General features: G+C 43.5%; 1 protein-coding gene across 4 annotated transcripts in view; it reads right to left on the reverse strand.

The window, feature by feature from the left end:
* Positions 1–18,423, reverse strand: part of NR1H4 (nuclear receptor subfamily 1 group H member 4) — a 133,359-nt gene that overhangs the window by 64,280 nt on the left and 50,656 nt on the right. For all 4 annotated transcript variants that reach the window (XM_056574614.1, XM_056574615.1, XM_056574613.1 and 1 more), the window contains one exon: positions 8,914–9,279. In XM_056574614.1, coding sequence (XP_056430589.1) covers positions 8,914–9,279 — 366 coding nt within the window. The remainder of the gene's footprint in view (positions 1–8,913; positions 9,280–18,423) is intronic.

The raw sequence follows: 18,423 nt of genomic DNA on the forward strand, positions 1-18,423 counted from the left end.
TAAATAGGATGTAGATTCAGGTGAAATGTGTAGTGTCCGTTACTTGCTTTTCTAAGCTGCAGGCTGCTGTATGCCTGCTGTGTACAAGTGCTCCTGACTGCAGCTGGGGACTTCTGCCTGTTGGCAGAGGACGTAGTGTCAATGCATCCAGCCTAATGGTGCAAGCACTTGGAAAGGAAGCAGTGGGAGGTAAGTATAATTTTTTTCTGTTAGCAAAGGGGGTATATTACTGGCTACACAGAGGCATGTAACTGGCTACAGGGGATATACTATTAGCTAAAAGAAAAAATATTACTGGGTATAGGGTTATTGTTTGGGAAGGGGGCATTTTTAATGGATGCAGGGGACATTGCTGGTGGCTACAAGGAGGCAGTATTAGTGTTTACCGGACTTATTTTGACATCCACTGGTCAGGAAGGAGTGTGTCCGAGGCAAGCACTTAGTCTGCCCCCACTCACCATGCATTTACTTCCTCCCTGAGTCTGCTGTGTAGTGCTGGGTCTATTTATCCAATCACTGCAGGCTGCTCTGGAACTCCCTCCTCTCTGTTTTCAGACAGGGGTCTGATAGACAGGACAGCGAGTGCTAGTCCCACCTTAACTTACAGGACCACTGCAAAAAAATTGCTCTATGTGAAAACTCAAAGCTTGCTATGACTTTTTCAGGGACAAATTCCCGGTAATAAATGGGTACTCCAGTGGAAAACTATTTATTCAACTGGTGCCAGAAAGTTAAACATATTTGTAAATTACTTCTATTTAAAAATCTTAATCCTTCCAGTATTTATCAACTGCTGTATGCTAGAGAGAAAGTTGTATTTCTTTTTGGAGTTCTTTTCAGTCTGACCACAGTGCTCTCTGCTGACACCTCTGACCATATCAGGAACTGTCCAGAGCAGCAGAGGTTTGCTATGGGGATTTGCTTGTTCTCTGGACAGTTCCTGACATGGACAGAGGTGTCCCTTTTCCTTTTACCATTAAAAAAATATGTAAACAAAAATATACAAACTTGTAATGTCGCTGCGTGTGTAAATGTCTGAAATATACAAATGTAACATTCAGCCTACGGTTGCCGGATCTGGCTGGGGGAGGGGAAAACCATGCGCTCTCGTACCCCAGCCGGACTGGCCCTGAAGTTCATTTACTCAAATGAGCCGACCGGAGTCAAACGGTGACATCGGTTGGCTCATTTTTGACCCGTATCCAGTTTTGTGACCGGACCAAAAACCGTAGTATACTACGGTTTTAGGTCTGGTCAGGAAACCGCATACGGGTCAAAAATGAGCTGATCAGAGTCACCGGTCCGGCTGTGGTGCGGGAGCGCCCAGTTCTCCCCTCCCCCAGCTGGATCAGGCACCCATAGGCTGAAAACGAGGTGTGGCTGCAGCCTTACTTGGTTGAATATATTGATTTCAATTGAGTAATATTGTTGAAAAATAATACATGTGTATATATCGATGGTGCTTAGGGGTCTCAAATGATAAACTGTACCTAGTTTAGTTTTTTGCAGGGCATTACTACAAACGGGTATAAAATATCTCATAGTCAGTGTCATATTCTCTATGGCCCTTGAATTTAGAGACATTATACATGCTAGTTTTAAACAACTACAGCTTTGATAATGGTTTAAGTAATTTTCAGAATAAACCTTTGCCCCAGAAAAAAGATACAAGAATATGATTGTAAAGTAATGCATGCAAATAAAATGTGATAATGAAACAAATACAGCAAAGTGACAGAGAAGACCAAACATTGTACTGCATATGACTAAAAAGAACCTGTCTTTAAGTTTAGGCTGCTCTATCTGAATGCAGCATATGTAGTGTCATATTGTTTTCTTCCAATAACTGTTTTTTTTGCAGCAGTTTGCATACATTGGACAAATGAGACAAAACTGAAGTTTTTTGACAAGTCACATCATTTCTATGTTCGCAGACACAATAATCAGGCATACCAAGAAAGAAAACACTTCCTACTGTGAAGCATAGAAGATGCTTGGTTTTGTTTTTGGGGCTGCTTTGCTGCATCTGGCACCAGGGGCGGATCCAGAGTCTAGTCTCGGGAGGGGCACTATTAGAGTATCAGGCGCTGGTCGACACGCCACCTCCCATAGACTTCCATTGAGGGGGTGTGGTGTGACATCACAAGGGGTGTGGCTATGACATCACAACCCCCGCAGCCTGAACCCAGGGTTTTGAACAAAATGTTCAGAACGCTGGGGCAGTGGAGCACCCCTTTAAGTATGCAGCATAGTGCCCCCACACTAGGTAGGCAGCATAGTTTCCAGTTCCCCCACACTAGGTAGACAGCATAGTTCCCCACATTAGGTTGTAGTCCCCCCCCATTAGGTTGGCAGTATAGTTCCCCCACATTAGGTTGTAGTTCCCCCACATTAGGTAGGCAGTATAGTTCTCCCACATTAGGTAGGCAGTATAGTTCCCCCACATTAGGTTGTAGTTTCCCCACATTAGGTTGGCAGTATGTTCCCCCACATTAGGTTGTAGTCCCCCCCCCCCCCCCCATTAGGTTGGCAGTATTGGTCCTCCTACATTAGGTTCGCAGTATAGTTCCCCCACATTTAGTTTGCAGTATAGTTCCCCCACATTAGGTTGTAGTTCCCCCACATTAGGTTGTAGTTTCCCCACATTAGGTTGGCAGTATGTTCCCCCACATTAGGTTGTAGTCCCCCCCCCCCCCCCCCATTAGGTTGGCAGTATTGGTCCTCCTACATTAGGTTCGCAGTATAGTTCCCCCACATTTAGTTTGCAGTATAGTTCCCCCACATTAGGTTGTAGTTCCCCCACATTAGGTTGGCAGTATAGTTGTGATGCCCGCAGTGTAGCAGGTTGCAGAAAATAATTTCCAGCATAATAATCAAATATACAAATTGTCACAGAATGGGAAAGTGCTAAAGAAGTTTTTACCATTTAAAACTACAGTTCCCAGTATGACCTAAGTAGTTGTAAGGTTATGATGGGAGTTGTTGTTTCACCCATGAAAACTGCTAAACTTACAAGTGATTACAGCTCTGATGGGACATAGTGAGGCGAATACACAATGATATCAGTAACTACAGGTGACGGCTTCGATGGTACATACCGCTGTGACTTAGTCAGCTAAATCTTCTCTCTGCAGAAAATGACTCCCAGATGGCTCCTTAATTTGTCAGCGGATTCTGATCCTCTATATGAAAACAATAATTATTATAATATTGCTAAACACCGTATCCTCTGAATACCCCACATTGTAGCCTCTGAATATAATACTACCACACACCGCACTCTCTGAATATAATACTACCACACACTGCACCCTCTGAATATAATACTACCACACACTGCGCTCTCTAAATATAATACAGTGATCCCTCAACTTACAATGGCCTCAACATACAATAGTTTCAACATACAATGGTCTTTTCTGGACCATCGTAAGTTGAAACCAGACTCAACATACAATGCTACGGACAGTCCAGATCTGTGAAACGTGTCAATGGCCGGAAGAACTGACCAATCAGAACAGGCATTCACTGGTAAAACCCTTGTATTACTGAAGCGTAGGCACTGACTGGTGTCTGGTAGCGCCCCCTACAGTACAGGAAGGTATCACATATTCTGTACACTTTACCTGTACCAGGGTTATCTGCTCCTTTGGACACCAGGTAAGGGCGACTCCATGTTACTTTACTCCATGTTACAGTACTGCGTGTACTGTACAGGACTCCGAAGAAGCTCCTGTCCTCTACATAGACCAGTGTTTCCCAAGCAGGGTGCCCCCAGCTGTTGCAAAACTACACCTCCCAGCATGCCCGGACAGCCTTTGGCTGTCCGGGCATGCTGGGAGTTGTAGTTTTGCAACAGCTGGAGGCTCCATGCTTGGGAAACACTGACATAGACAGTGATTACAGCTCCCAGCAGATCTTTCTTACTTTTATATGTAAGGATTTGCTTTATCTGTATTAGTTATCTACTTATTTTTCTTTAATCCTGACTTTTTCCTATTTTTGGATGACATTTTGGTGCCTTTAGAACCAGTTACCAGGTTTCCATAGAGTTCTGGTCTCAACATACAATGGTTTCAACATACAATGGTCGTCCTGGAACCAATTAATATTGTAACTTGAGGGACCACTGTACTACCACACACTGCGCTCTATGAATATAAAACTACCACACACAGCGCTCTCTGAATATAATACTACCACACACTGTACCCTCTGAATATAATACTACCACACACTGTACCCTCTGAATATAATACTACCACACACAGCGCTCTCTGAATATAATACTACCACACACTGCCCTCTTTGAATATAAAACTACCACACACTGCGCTCTCTGAACATCCTACCACACACTGTACCCTCTAAATGTAATACTACCACACACTGTACACTCTGAATATAATACTACCAAACACTGCGCCCTCTGAATATAATGCTACCACACACTGTACCCTATGAATATAATACTGCCACACACTGCGCTCTCTGAACATAATACTACCACACACTGTACCCTCTAAATGTAATACTACCACACACTGTACCCTCTGAACATAATACTACCAAACACTGCGCCCTCTGAATATAATACTACCACACACTGCTCTCTCTGAATACTGCCACATACTGCGTTCTCTGAATATAATACTTCCACACGCTGTACCATCTGAATATAACCTTGCCGTGCAGTGCACCCTCTGAATACAATACTGTAATGTATTGTGGCCCATAAAAATCGTACCAACACTGAAATTCCTTTATAACATACACCATACCTCTAAAATGCAAAACACTCTGTGCCTTCACATATAGTAATAATGCCCCATCCTGTGCCCCCACATATAATAATTATGGCCCCTCCTGCGCCCCCCACATATTTATAATGTCCATCCTGTTCCCCCCACATAATAAAAATGCCCTCTGTCCTGTGCCCCTAACATATAATGCCCCCTATGCAGTGCCATTCACATATAATGCCCCCTATGCTGTGCCACTCGCATATAATGCACTCTGTCCTGTGCCCCTCACATATAATGCCCCCTGTGCTGTGCCCCTTACATATAATGCCCCCTGTGCTGTGTCCCTTACATATAATACCCCCGTCATGCTCCCCTAACATTTAATGCCCCCTGTGCTGTGTCCCTCATATAATGCTCTCATCATGTGCCCCTCACATATTCTGCCCCCTGTCCTGTGCCCCTCACATATAATGCCCCCTGTCCTGCCCCACAGGGGGCATCATATGTGAGGGGCACATGACTGAAGCATTACATCTGAAGGGCACATGATGATGATGATGGGGGCATTGTATGTGAGGGGCACAGCACAGGGGGCATTATATGTGAAGAGCACAAGACAGGGGACACCCTGTCATGTGCTCTTCACATATAATGCCCCCTGTGCTGTGCCCCTCACATATAATGCTCTCATCATATGCCCCTCACATATACTGCCCCCTGTCCTGTGCCCCTAACATATAATGCCCCCTGTGACGTGCCCCTCACATATAATGCTCCCTGTGACGTGCCCCTCACATATAATGCCCCCTGTCCTGCCCCACAGGGGGCATCATATGTGAGGGGCACATGACAGGAGCATTATATCTGAAGGGCACATTATGATGATGGGGGCATTATATGTGAGGGGCACAGCACAGGGGGCATTATATGTGAAGAGCACAAGACAGGGGACACCCTGTCATGTGCTCTTCACATATAATGCCCCCCTGTCATGGGCACCTCACATCAAATTTATCCTTTTTTGTGCCCCCTAAGTTTTTTAATTGCCCCCTGATCCCAGTGCCATATAGATGTGCCAAACAGTAAAAAAAAAAAAATACATACACTTATATTACGCTCCCGCGCTGAGCAGCTCTCTTCTTCTTAGTTGCACAGACAGTGCAGACAGGTGAGCGGCGAGCCGCGGTGACAGGATCTTCAGGCGCCGGCACGATAATGTAACATCATCGCGCCAGCCTGCCGTTGATCGTCGATCACGTTCCAGCGGCGAGAAAGGTAAATGAATGAGCAAATGGTGGAGCGGTAGCTGACAGCTCGCGCCCCACCGTGTTAGAAATCAGGGGGGCAAAAATCTCGGAGGGGGGGGCAATTGCCCCGTTTCCCCCCCCCCCCCCCCCCCCCCTGGATCCGCCACTGTCTGCCACAGGGTGTCTTGAATCTTTACAGGGTACAATGAAATCTCAAGAATATCAAGGCATTCTGGAGTGATATATGCTGCCCAGTGTCAGGAAGCTTGGTCTCAGTCACAGGTCATGGGTCCACCGACAGGCTAGTGACCAAAACACAAGGCTAAAAACAACCAAGAATGGCAAAGAACAAGAACATTGGCCTATTCTGAAGTGGCCTGCTATGAGCCCTGGTCTGAATCTTACTGAACATCTGTGGAAGGAGCTGTGGAGAAGACACCTTCACAGCTGAGACAGCTGGAGCAGTATCTTATGAGGAGTAGGCCAAGATAGGGGTAGACAAGTGCAGAAGTCTCATTGAGAGGTACAGAAATCCCTGGATTACAGTAACTGCCTCAATATGTTGTGCAACAAAATATTAAGTTAAGGGCACCATCATATTTGTCAAGGCCATTTTTATTATATATATTTTTTAAATGTTTCTGTTTAACCATATTTCAAAAACAATGTCTGTTTTTCATCAGTTAATTTTCAGTATATTTTTATTCAGTTATTTTTTGTCAGTTTCAGGTTATTTCAGTTATGTCACATCTCCAGCTGTGGAACCCAGAGTCTAAACATACTGTTTAGAATGCCTGGTGCGGTACGGGTGCAGCATGGAGATCGCAGGGGGGTCCCAGTGGTGGTACCCCCTCGATCAAACATCTTATCCCCTATCTTTTGGATAAGGGATAAGATGTCTGTGGGCGGAGTACCCCTTTAATTTCAGCTCAGCCTGCATTCTGGTATGTTGATTTGATCTGATTGTTAGTCTCACCTTGTCTGTGTGTGTACACACATTGCATTTTTTGTTTGCCATGGCATTCTGTCCTGTTATGTTTTTAGCCTTGTTATATATTCTGATATTCTGTTACTATGTGTACCTGGTCTGGTTAAGTCCTGTTAGTATCTTGTTATGTATTCTCTGTTGGTGTGTGTTCACACCTGCTTTTATGTATCTGTACCAGTGTTTAGATGTATTTTGACAGGTATCAACTATTTTGTCCCGGTCTGTACATCTGCAACTACCTTACTCACTACTCTTACACATGATAATTGTACCTCAGAAACATTTCATCCAGTGAAACTGCTGAAACTTTTAAAGGGTCAGTGACCAAATACTACACTAAAAGCAGTAACATTCCATCCTGTGCTAAATGATTTGTGTTGTATAGGGTTAGCACAGAAGTTTTAGTAAACTGTCAAAGTTTTTTCACAGATTTCTATTGACCAAATGTCTTATTCTGGCACTTTGCACTTTGGAAACAACTCAATTAACAAAAGATTGTTGGGCTCACAGAGAACCTCAGGCTGGGGGGGACTGACTGGCCGGTCCAATCAGACGTCGTCCGAGGGCCTAGCCGGGTTTAGGGCCCGCTGCTTCCGCTACTAAGGATCCAGGACACTGTGGTGTCCCGGTACAGGACCTGGTCCTGTCCCTTTGTCTAAAGTCCCCTCAGCCAGAGCCCCTCCATGTCAATAGGGCTCTCCTGTAGGACTAACCCCTAGTAGCCTCATATAAAAGGTATTTAATGTATTTATATATATATATTTATTTATTTATTTTTTAAATATGTTATATAGGAATACCTCTGTATAGGACCTTAGAGGTCACGTGCCTTTCATCAAGTTGTACTATGGTTTAAGGACCTTTAGGTCATGTGATGCCCAGAGTTCACTGGGTCAAGATTTACAGGTCTGCTGACCAATGAGCTTTGTCCCACCCCCTTAATATATAAGGGGCTGCTGCCACTAAATTCTCATAGTCTTAGTTCCTCTCTTTGCTCCGGATTATCAAGCAAGCACATCTCAACCCAAATCTCAAATCAAGCTAGGCCTCAAGCCCAAAGTCCAGCAGCCACAAAACCATGAGTTACTCGAAGCTCAAACTACTAAATTCTATGTGACTACTAGAAACTCAAATCTCCTAAAAATAGTAGCACAGTAGCTGGCACCAAAGCTCATTGATCCCGGAGTCCCAGCAAACTTGTGAGGAACCTGTACCACGGTTCTCTCTTGCAAAGACTGTTGTGTTCCATGCCGTTGCATACAATATACAGTAAAGTTACTTCAAGTTTACTTCATAAAATCTGCTGTGGACATTCTGTTATTTCTCCCTGATGTTTGTGGGACGGTTGGCGGTAGGATTATTACATTGAGGAAACCTCACCCTGGCGTCACGACAATTAAAGGTTAATACCCATATACTCCATTCTATTACCGCAACACCCCAGTCACCATTTACAATCTCCCAGACACCACACTGCCTTCTCCAGTATGCGCAATACACGCACATACAGGAGAAGGCGTCCCCTCTGTCTGACCCGCATCTGCAACTTACACAGAGGAGATGTGACCTCGGCCCCCACGCAGCAAGCAGTACAGGCGCAGATGTCGCGACTCATCGCCGCCTGTACTGGTGATGGGAGAAGATGCGGGCCCCTGTTGCTGAGGAGATCGCTGCGTGGGACATTAGGTGAGCATTTTTTTTTTACTCTGCCTATACCGATGGGGAAGAGGAAGAGAAGTTATAGGTTGAAATTGACTGACTTTTTTTTTTTCTTTTTACTCCTCATCAGCCATATAACAAGGGAGTAAGGATAGAATTAATCACATCTTATACAAATCTTTGGATAACAGATGTTTCCACAGTTTGTCATCTGGTAATTCCCCCCCCAAACAAACGTTATAATACTGAACATAAAAAAATTGGTCCTTCTTACCTTTGCATCCTTCACAGGTAAGGGCATTGTAATGATAGCCAGAGGCTTTGTCTCCACAAACAACACACAATTCATCTCCCTTTACCCTACAACCATAAGGACTAATCCGGGTCTTCTTAGCTGGAGGCAAATCCACTATTTCAGTGTCTAAAGAAAACAAGCTCTCAGAGGGTATCCTTTTTAGTTCATAGATTCCATTAGGGCACCAGTCTTCGGCTTGTTGTGCATAATATTCAGAATTAATATGGTATGGTGAAGATGTAAGTGGTTGATGAACTGTAGGAAATTGCACGTGGTTGTAGTGAGTAGTATATGAAGGTCCCTGTGAATCATGGTCTGGTGAACGAGTGTGTACTGAATGTAGGCCTAGAAGAACAAAGAATATAAAAAATAAAACAATGCATAGTGAACAAAACATCAGCGATGCACTAGAAGGAAATATACTTTTATACGTCATCGTACACATTGATCAAGCCATAACATAAAAATTATGAACTGAATAACATCGATTTTACATTGGAATGAATGTGTTGGAAGCAGGAGAAATGGGCTAAAAATTTTGCTGACTAGATAACTGGGCTGGGGCATCTTTAAAATAGCTAATCTTGTGGGGTGTTTCTGGTATATAGTGGTTAGTAACTATTAAAAGTGGCCTAAAGAGAGACAACAATTGAACTGGCAACAGGATCACAGCATGTAGGGAGCGAATGAGTACTTGTCTGGGCTTATGTTACAGAAAGTCTACTATGAGACATATTGATGAAATGCTACTGCTGGCTATAATAGAAATGTGTCAGAACACAGTGCATCACAGTCCATGCTGGCCCCTGTTACTGCCAAAAGTATGTGAGTACCAAAACTGGACCATGGAGCAATGCCAGAAGATAGTCTAGCCTAATGATCCATGTTAAAGGAGATATCTCATGGAATAAAACTTATCCCCTATCCGCAGGATAGGGGATAAGTTTTAGATGCAGGGGGTCCAAGCGCTGTGGCCTCCCGTGATCTTGTGTATTGAGCATCTGCTCTCCCCCAGAGCAGCGCGTCACGACCCCCGCCCGAAGTGCCCCTCCATATAGCTCTATGGGAGAGCCGAAGATAGCCAAACAGCTCTCCCATAGAGATATATAGAGGGAGCATCGCAGCCCCCAGTTTGGGTGGGGGTCATGACACGCCACTCCAGGGGAGAGCCGGGACACCATACAGGAGCTCACCGGGGGCCCCAAAATTGCCAAGAAAGGTTTTGAGAGTCACAGAGAGTGGACGGTGAGCTGATTTTAGAAATTGTTCCAGTAGTGGACTAGAATTGAGAAGCTTGCAGAACCCTTTGCTGGCTTGTGACTGAGCTTATTTGTTGGCCTGAATAAGTTGTGAAGGACACCATCCAGAAGGAAAACAGGGGGAGCTGGGTGCTGCTTGACACATACCTAGAAGAGGCTACAGCTGAATCAATAAGAAACTGTGTGAGCCTTGGTGGGGGGGCTGGTGAAGAGTGTGTTGCGCAGTATTGGCTTTCCTTATGCCTGTAGTGCGGTCAGGCTTATTTAGTCTTTTTGCGTCGTGGACCGAAGAGGGGTCTAATAACAGTGTTTGGTAGGTAGGGCCAAAGCAGTAGTATCTCTTTCCTGTGTACACACCGGCTTCTGTGCCTTCTGTTAGATCTGTAACCAGCAAGCATATTGTGCCACAATTGAATGAGGAAAGAAAACATAAAATCCCTTTGATCATGTCACGTGATCGTGTCATTGTGATTGGTCGAATAATCATTGTCTGTCTGTTGGCCACACACCACCCCGTGTGAAGGGTGATGTTCATTGACGAATCACAAGATCAAAGGAAAGTGCAAAAGATCAGTGACTATTCATGTGGCACTGTCTGCACAATAGTATAAGCCGTGTAGTAGGCTCCCTTAATGATCACCAATCAATGGGATTGACACTCACTGAAAAAAAAACACTTGGTGATCTAAAAGGGCCCTAACCCAACACGGCCAACAATTAAGTTTGACTACTGAAGCACCACATTACAGACACTTTCTTGTCTCTTTTTGTCCTAAGTAGATAGGTGCTTGAAGTATACAAAGCTTTATTTTAAAAAAAAATCTCTGTTAGTTATACAGAGTCTAGGCTTTACATAAACTGTGAGACAAGGACATCTAAGATAAGTTCACAAAGTTCACCTACTATTTCAGCAATGACATAATAACCTGCCATAAGGACTGTCACATGCTCTATGCCGCATGCTCTATTGGTTATGTTAAAGTCAATCTGAACAGCACTTAAATGGGTAGTCCAGCAAAAAAACAACTTATTCCCTTTCCACAGGATAGGGGATAAGTGTCTGATCGAGAAGGGTCCGACCACTGGGACCCTCTGCGATCTCCTCCCCGGTACCCTAGAGAGTACAGCTGTTTGGCGCTCCCATAGAAATAAATGGAGAATGTGCCATCTATAGCATGCATTCTTTTAACAGAGACAGGGGAGGCAGGCAGAAGATCGAGGGGGTCCCAGCAGTCGAACTCCCCACAATCAGACACTTTTTCCCTTTAGGGCTGAAGACTACACACTCAGGTCATTAAAAGCAAGAAAGGCAACAATTAGCAGTCTATGTGCCCTTAGATTTCATGTTGCCTACCATAAAAGCAGTTACACATCAATCCCGTGTTTAAGAATTAGACTGGGTTCACACATACTAGCATACCAAAAATGGTGAAAACACGGCACTCACCCTTTTCGCTGTAATTCAGATAATTTGTTTATTCTGACAAAATAGAGCAGGTAATACAGACAACTGATCATTTAGTACTAAAGCAGTACTTCATCTGGCTACCTATTTCAGACAGTATTTTGTCCTCATTTTGGGGCACATTTTGAAAAGTGTTTTTAGTCAAAAACACGAATGGAACCCGCACAGAGAAAAATTATAATGTAATCATTTGCACTTTTTAAAAAAAATTTGTTTAGGACTCACTTGTTTTGGCTAAAATAGTGAACAAAATGAGCTCCAACATGAAGACTAAATAGTGACCAAAGCACTACATGTGAACTCAGGCTTATACATGACACATTTTTTATACAGTATATCTTAAAAGACCTCCAGCAACTATGTAACATACTTCCAGCTTAATGTTTTACACAATTAGAAAAAAGTACAGCGTTCTGTGTACCTATATTTCACCATACTTGTGCTACACAAATTTTTCCACACATATATAACAGCATATGAGGAGTATATACTGTATCCTTCTCTCACTGTTTCATAAGACTGTTTCTTACTCATATCACTGTACATAGTATCCTAACTTATATTGTAACTAGCAAGGCCTACAAAAATGCACATAAAATGAGACCTACCTTTTGTCTTGCTTATTTTCAATGTTTCCATAGTACACTCAGAAAACTAGTATCCTCCTTGAAATACTTCTTATTTTTATATAGTACACTTTGTCTAAATATAGCGATCGGTGCCCTTGCATTCTATATTACACTGAAAATGAGAGTTTCCTTCTACCTCACATACTAAGGTGTGACAGAACAGAGGTTAAATGTAGATTACTTATTAACCCATGTGAAGTACAGCAAATCATAAATGCTTATGTCTACTGATTTAAAGTAGCAGAATGTTCAGAACTTTATTTCTGTTGTTTTAACTACATTCCCACTTTAAAGTTGTAGAATTTTGCTCTGTCACTGAACATATTGAAAGTGTTGAGGCCAATCTATAGCTAGAACAGTTTTTCTTCCAGCAAGGAGAAGGAAGTACAGGTCTTGCTTCTCCTGTGCAGGTCTTGATCTCCTTCCCTATTCTAGCCTAAATCCTGAGAGAAGCCACACTGTGTGACTATGCCTTTATGCAGCTTGTAATGCTGCGTCATTGCAACCACAAACCACTATTAATTATGAACAATCTGAATAAAAAACATGAAGACTCCTGGGGCACCATGCGATGGTACATAGATTGTCTGGGGGTTCAAAATGCCTGTACACACAATGTTGCCATGTAAGTGAGGCTGAACTTTTACTTTTAAAGCATACAGGATGGACAACAGGAACTTTTCTTCTGATAAGGAAGATAACAGTCAAAATCAATCTCATGCACTCTCTGACTTGTGGGTGGTAGTTTCTCTATCTACAGCTTCGTGTGCACATGTATCTAGAAGCTGTCATTGTGTCAAAAGTCTAAAAGCTGCCCTGTAAGTTGCTGTAAGTTTCTTAGACCTAAATTTTATGATCGTGCCGGAAATATAGCATTGGGAATGACTGGTCTTTTGTGATTGAAAAACTATTTTACGGGTTTGCACTTATTTGTGTGTTTGCTTTTTCCTATTGCTTGTGTTGCAATCATTTGTAATGTTTTTCTACCGCTTGCACTTAGTAATTAAATATTATACTGGTGAAAAGTATGGTAACATGTTTTTCATGCGGCCATCATTTGGGTTACACACATTGCTCTATTTATTTTTTGTAATTTTTGATCATCTTTTAATTAAGAATTATCAATTATAACAAACCTAACCTAAAAGTCTGAAACGTAAAGAGGTTGTCTAGTGGTTGTTGCTTCTTTTTTTTTGGGTTGTATGTAGTACTGCAGCTCATTAATATTTACTTTAATGGAGCTGAGCTGCAGTACCACAGACAACCTGTGTACAGGAGTGGTGCTGTTTTTACTGCAAAAAAAAAAAACGAATTTTTCTAATCCTGGAAAATCCCTTTAACTAATGGAACGAAGGCCTGCGCGTCCAGTGCAAGACGCCGCCGGAGCCTAAAGGAGCGCGCCAACAGGAAAATATGAAAGCCGGGGATGGGTAGGGACGTGGGAATCGGGCGGCGACGGGACTCTCGCCCCGTAGAAGCCCCTTCAGTTACATGATTTAAAAAGGCCTCTTTAAATCATTGAACTAAAGCAGCTTCTGCAGGGCCAGAAATATTTATCAAGGTACAACACGCATTTACACGCACACCCTCATTTTAACAAGGATATTTGGGTAAAAAACCTTCTTTATCCAAATTTCTTTGGAAAAATTAGGGTGCATCTTATAGGCCAGAGCGTGTTATACCCTGATAAATTCTTTTGTGTTTGACCACAGTGCTCTCTGCTGACACCTCTGTCCATGTCAGGAACTGTCCAGAGTAGGAACAAATCCCCATAGCAAATGTCTCCTGCTCTGGACAGTTCCTGACATGGTCAGCAGAGAGCACTGGGGTCAGACAGAAAGAACTATACAACTTCCTCTGCAGCATACAGCAGATGATAAGTACTGGAAGGATTAAGATTTTTATAGAAAAGTCATTTACAAATCTATTTAACTTTTTGGCACCAGTTGATTAGAAAAAAAATAGTTTTCCCCCGAATTCCCCTCTTTAATGTTTTTCCAAGATGTAAAACATATAAAAGTTTTTGTATCTAACAGTGCCCATTTAAGAGCTGAGCTGAGCATGCTTCACACACCGTGTGTGCTGGGTGTGTATTACAATGGACACCCATTGACAGCAGCTGAGATTTGCGATAACTATGGTCCCAGCCATTCAGCCCCACAGTTCTATAGATTAAAAATACAAAAGTTGTAGGGGTCAGAATTTGGGTAAACAAAGCATTTCTATTGTTTAAAGTAGTAGAACACTTTGCTATAAAACAGAGTACTTACACGCACAATTAAAGGGGTATTCCGGGCAAAAACATCTTATCCCCTATCGAAAGGATGATCGCGGGGGGGCCTGCTGCTGGGACCCCCGCGATCTCCCTGCAGCAGCCCACATTCTATGCGTAGCTGCCTCTGAAGTTTTGGAAACCTCCGGGCTTCCGAGACGGGGATGTAACGTCACGCCCTGCCCCCTCCATTCATGTCTATGGGAGGGGACGTTGCGGCCGTTACGCCCCCTCCCATAGAAATGAATGAATGGAGCGTGGCGTGACGTCACATCCCCGTCTCGGAAGCCCGGTGGCTGCGGGCTGCTGCAGGGCGATCGCGGGGTCCAAGCGGCGGGCCCCTCGCGATCAGACATCTTATCCCCTATCCTTTCCATAGGGGATAAGATGTTTTTGCCTGGAGTACCCCTTTAAGTTAACATGTCTGTCTTTTTTTTTTTTTTTTACAATTGTGGTTAACCCCTTAACCACTTAAGGACCCAGTCCATTTATACCTTAAGTACCCGACCATTTTTTTGAACATCTGACCACTGTCACTTTAAGCATTAATAACTCTGGGATGCTTTTACTTTTCATTCTGATTCCGAGATATTTTTTTCATGACATATTCTACTTTATGTTAGTGGTAAAATTTGTCGATACTTGCATCATTTCTTGGTGAAAAATTCCAAAATTTGATGAAAAAATTTAAAATTTTGCATTTTTTTAACTTTAAAGCTCTCTGCTTATAAGGAAAATGTATATTCACAAAAAATTATATATTGATTCACATATACAATATGTCTACTTTATGTTTGCATCATAAAGTTGACATGTTTTTACTTTTGGAAGACATCAGAGGGCTTCAAAGTTCAGCAGCAATTTTCCAATTTTTCACAAAATTTTCAAAATTAGAATTTTTCAGGGACCAGTTCAGTTTTGAAGTGGATTTGAAGGGCCTTTATATAAGAAATAGCCCATAAATTACCCCATTATAAAAACTGCACCCCCTCAAAGTATTCAAAATGACATTCAGTATGTTTGTTAACCCTTTAGGTGTTTCACAGGAATAGAAGCAAAGTGAAGGAGAAAATTCAAAATCTTAATTTTTTACACTCGAATGTTCTTGCAGACCCAGTTTTTGAATTTTTACAAGTGGTACTAGGAGAAAAAGCCCCCCAGATTTGTAACCCAATTTCTCTCGATTAAGGAAATACCTCATATGTGTATGTCAAGTGTTCGGAGGGTGCAGTAGAGGGCTCAGAAGGGAAGAAGCAACTATGGTGCCAGAACAGCAGAAAACCCCACATGGCATACCATTTTGGAAACTACACCCCTAAAGGCACGTAACAAGGGGTCCAGTTAGCCTTAACACCCCACAGGTGTTTGACAACTTTTAGTTAAAATCGGATGTGTAAATGAAAAAAAAATGTTTTCCCAAATTTACCATTTTTTTACAAAGGGTGATGGGAGAGAATGCCCCCCAAAATTTGTAACCCCATCTCTTCTGAGTATTTAAATACCCCATGTTAGGACGTAAAATGCTCTGCTGGCGAACTACAATGCTCAGAAGAGAAGGAGTCACATTTGGCTTTTTGAAAGCAAAATTTGCTGAAATGGTTTTTGGGGGGCATGTCGCATTTAGGAAGCCCCTATGGTGCCAGCACAGCAACAAGGGGTCCAGTGAGCCTTAACTACCCACAGGTGTTTGACAACTTTTTGTTAAAGTGGGATATGTAAATGGAGAAAATGCTAAATGCTAAAATGCAGTTTTTTCCCTAAATTTAACATTTTTGCAATGGGTAATAGGAGAAAATGACCCCCAAAATTTGTAACCCCATTTCTTCTGAGTATGGAAATACCCCATGTGTGGACGTCAAGTGCTCTGCTGGCGCACTACAATGCTCAGAAGAGAAGGAGCGCCATTGAGCTTTTGGAAAGAGAATTTGTTTGGAATGGAAGTCAGGAGCCATGTGCGTTTACAAAGCCCCCTGTAGTGCCAGAACAGTGGAACCCCGCACATTTGACCCCATTTCCGTACTCAGGAGAAATTGCGTTACACATTTTGGGGGTCTTTTATTCCTTTTACTGCTTGTGAAAATAAAAAGTTTGGGGCAACACCAGCATGTTAGTGTAACATTTTTTATTTTTTTACACTAACAGGCTGGTGTAGTCCCCAAATTTTCCTTTTCATAAGCGGTAAAAGGAGAAAAAGCCCCCCAAAATTTGTAGTGCAATTTCTCCCGAGTACGTAAATACCCCATATGTGGCTCCAAACTGTTGCCTTGAAATACGACAGGGCTCTGAAGTGAGAGAGCGAAATGCGCATTTGAGGACTAAATTAGGGATTGCATAGGGGTGGACATAGGGGTATTGTACGTCAGTGATTCCCAAACAAGGTGCCTCCAGCTGTTTCTAAACTCCCAGCATGCCTGGACAGTCAGTGGCTGTCCAGAAATGCTGGGAGTTGTTGTTTTGCAACAGCTGTGGGCTCCGTTTTAGAAACACTGCCGTACAATGCGTTTTTCATTTTTATTGGGGGGACAATGTAAGGTGGTGTATATGTAGTAATTTACCCTTTATTATGTGTTAGTGTAGTGTAGTGTTTTTAGGGTACATTTGCACTGGTTTGTTACGGTGAGTTTCCCGCTAGGAGTTTGCGCTGCGGCAAAAAATTTGCCGCAGCCCAAACTTGAAGCAGGAAACTTACTGTTAACCTGTAAACTTACTAAATGTACAGGGATCATTCACATAGGGGGGCAAACCTTCAACTGTTTCAAAACTACAACTCCCAGCATTACTGACAGACCGTGCATGCTGGGAGTTGTACTTTTGCAACAGCCGGAGGCACACCGGTTGAAAAACCTTCAGTTAGGTTCTGTTACCTAACTCAGTATTTTCATACCAGTGTGCCTCCAGCTGTTGCAAAACTGCAACTCCCAGCGTGTACTGATCACCGAAGGGCATGCTGGGAGATATAGTTATGCAACAGCTGGAGGTACGCAACTACAACTCCCAGCATGCCGAGACAGCTGTTTGCTGTTTGGACATGCTGGGATTTGCGTTTTTGCAACATCTGGAGGGCAACAGTTTAGAAACCACTGCACAGTGATCTCCAAACTGTGGCCCTCCAGATGTTGCAAAACTACAAGTCCCAGACAGCAAACAGCTGTTCGGGCATGCTAGGAGTTGTAGTTTTGCAAGATCTGGAGGGATACAGTTTAGAGACCACTGTATAGTGGTCTCAAACTGTAGCCCTCCAGCTGTTGCAAAACTACATATTCCAGCATGCCCAAACAGCTGTCTGGGCATGCTGGGAGTTGTAGTTTTGCAACATCTGGAGGGCTACAGTTTGGAGACCACTGTATAGTGGTCTCAAACTGTACCCTCCAGATGTTGCTAGGCAACTCACCGGCTTCTGTAGGATCCAGGGAGCCAGCCGAACTACATCGTCGCCCGCCGATCACCTTCGCCTGCTGCCTCCGGATGGGTAAGTAGATCTTCTGCCGTCGGTCCTCTTTGGTTTCCCCGTTCTGCCCCGCCTATTGGGGGTGGGCAGGACGGTGAAAACGAAAGTTAACCCCCCCCCCCGCCCCGATCTGCTATTGGTCGTCGCTTCTGGCGAACAATAGCAGGGATAGGAGGGGTAGCACCCCTGCCACCTCACTCCTATCCCTTCAGGGGGATCGTAGATGTCTTAAACAACCGCGATCCCCCTTATATTCTGGGTCATCGGGTCACCATAGACCCGTATGACCTGGAATCGGCGCAAATCGCAGGTGTGAATTCACCTGCGATTTGCGCCGAACGCCGACATGGAGGGGGGGTCTTATGACCCCCCCTGGCCATTTGCTTGGGGTGCCTGCTGATCGATAGCAGCAGTCA

Source organism: Hyla sarda, chromosome 4 (assembly GCF_029499605.1).
Source record: "Hyla sarda isolate aHylSar1 chromosome 4, aHylSar1.hap1, whole genome shotgun sequence".
NCBI lineage: Eukaryota > Metazoa > Chordata > Amphibia > Anura > Hylidae > Hyla > Hyla sarda.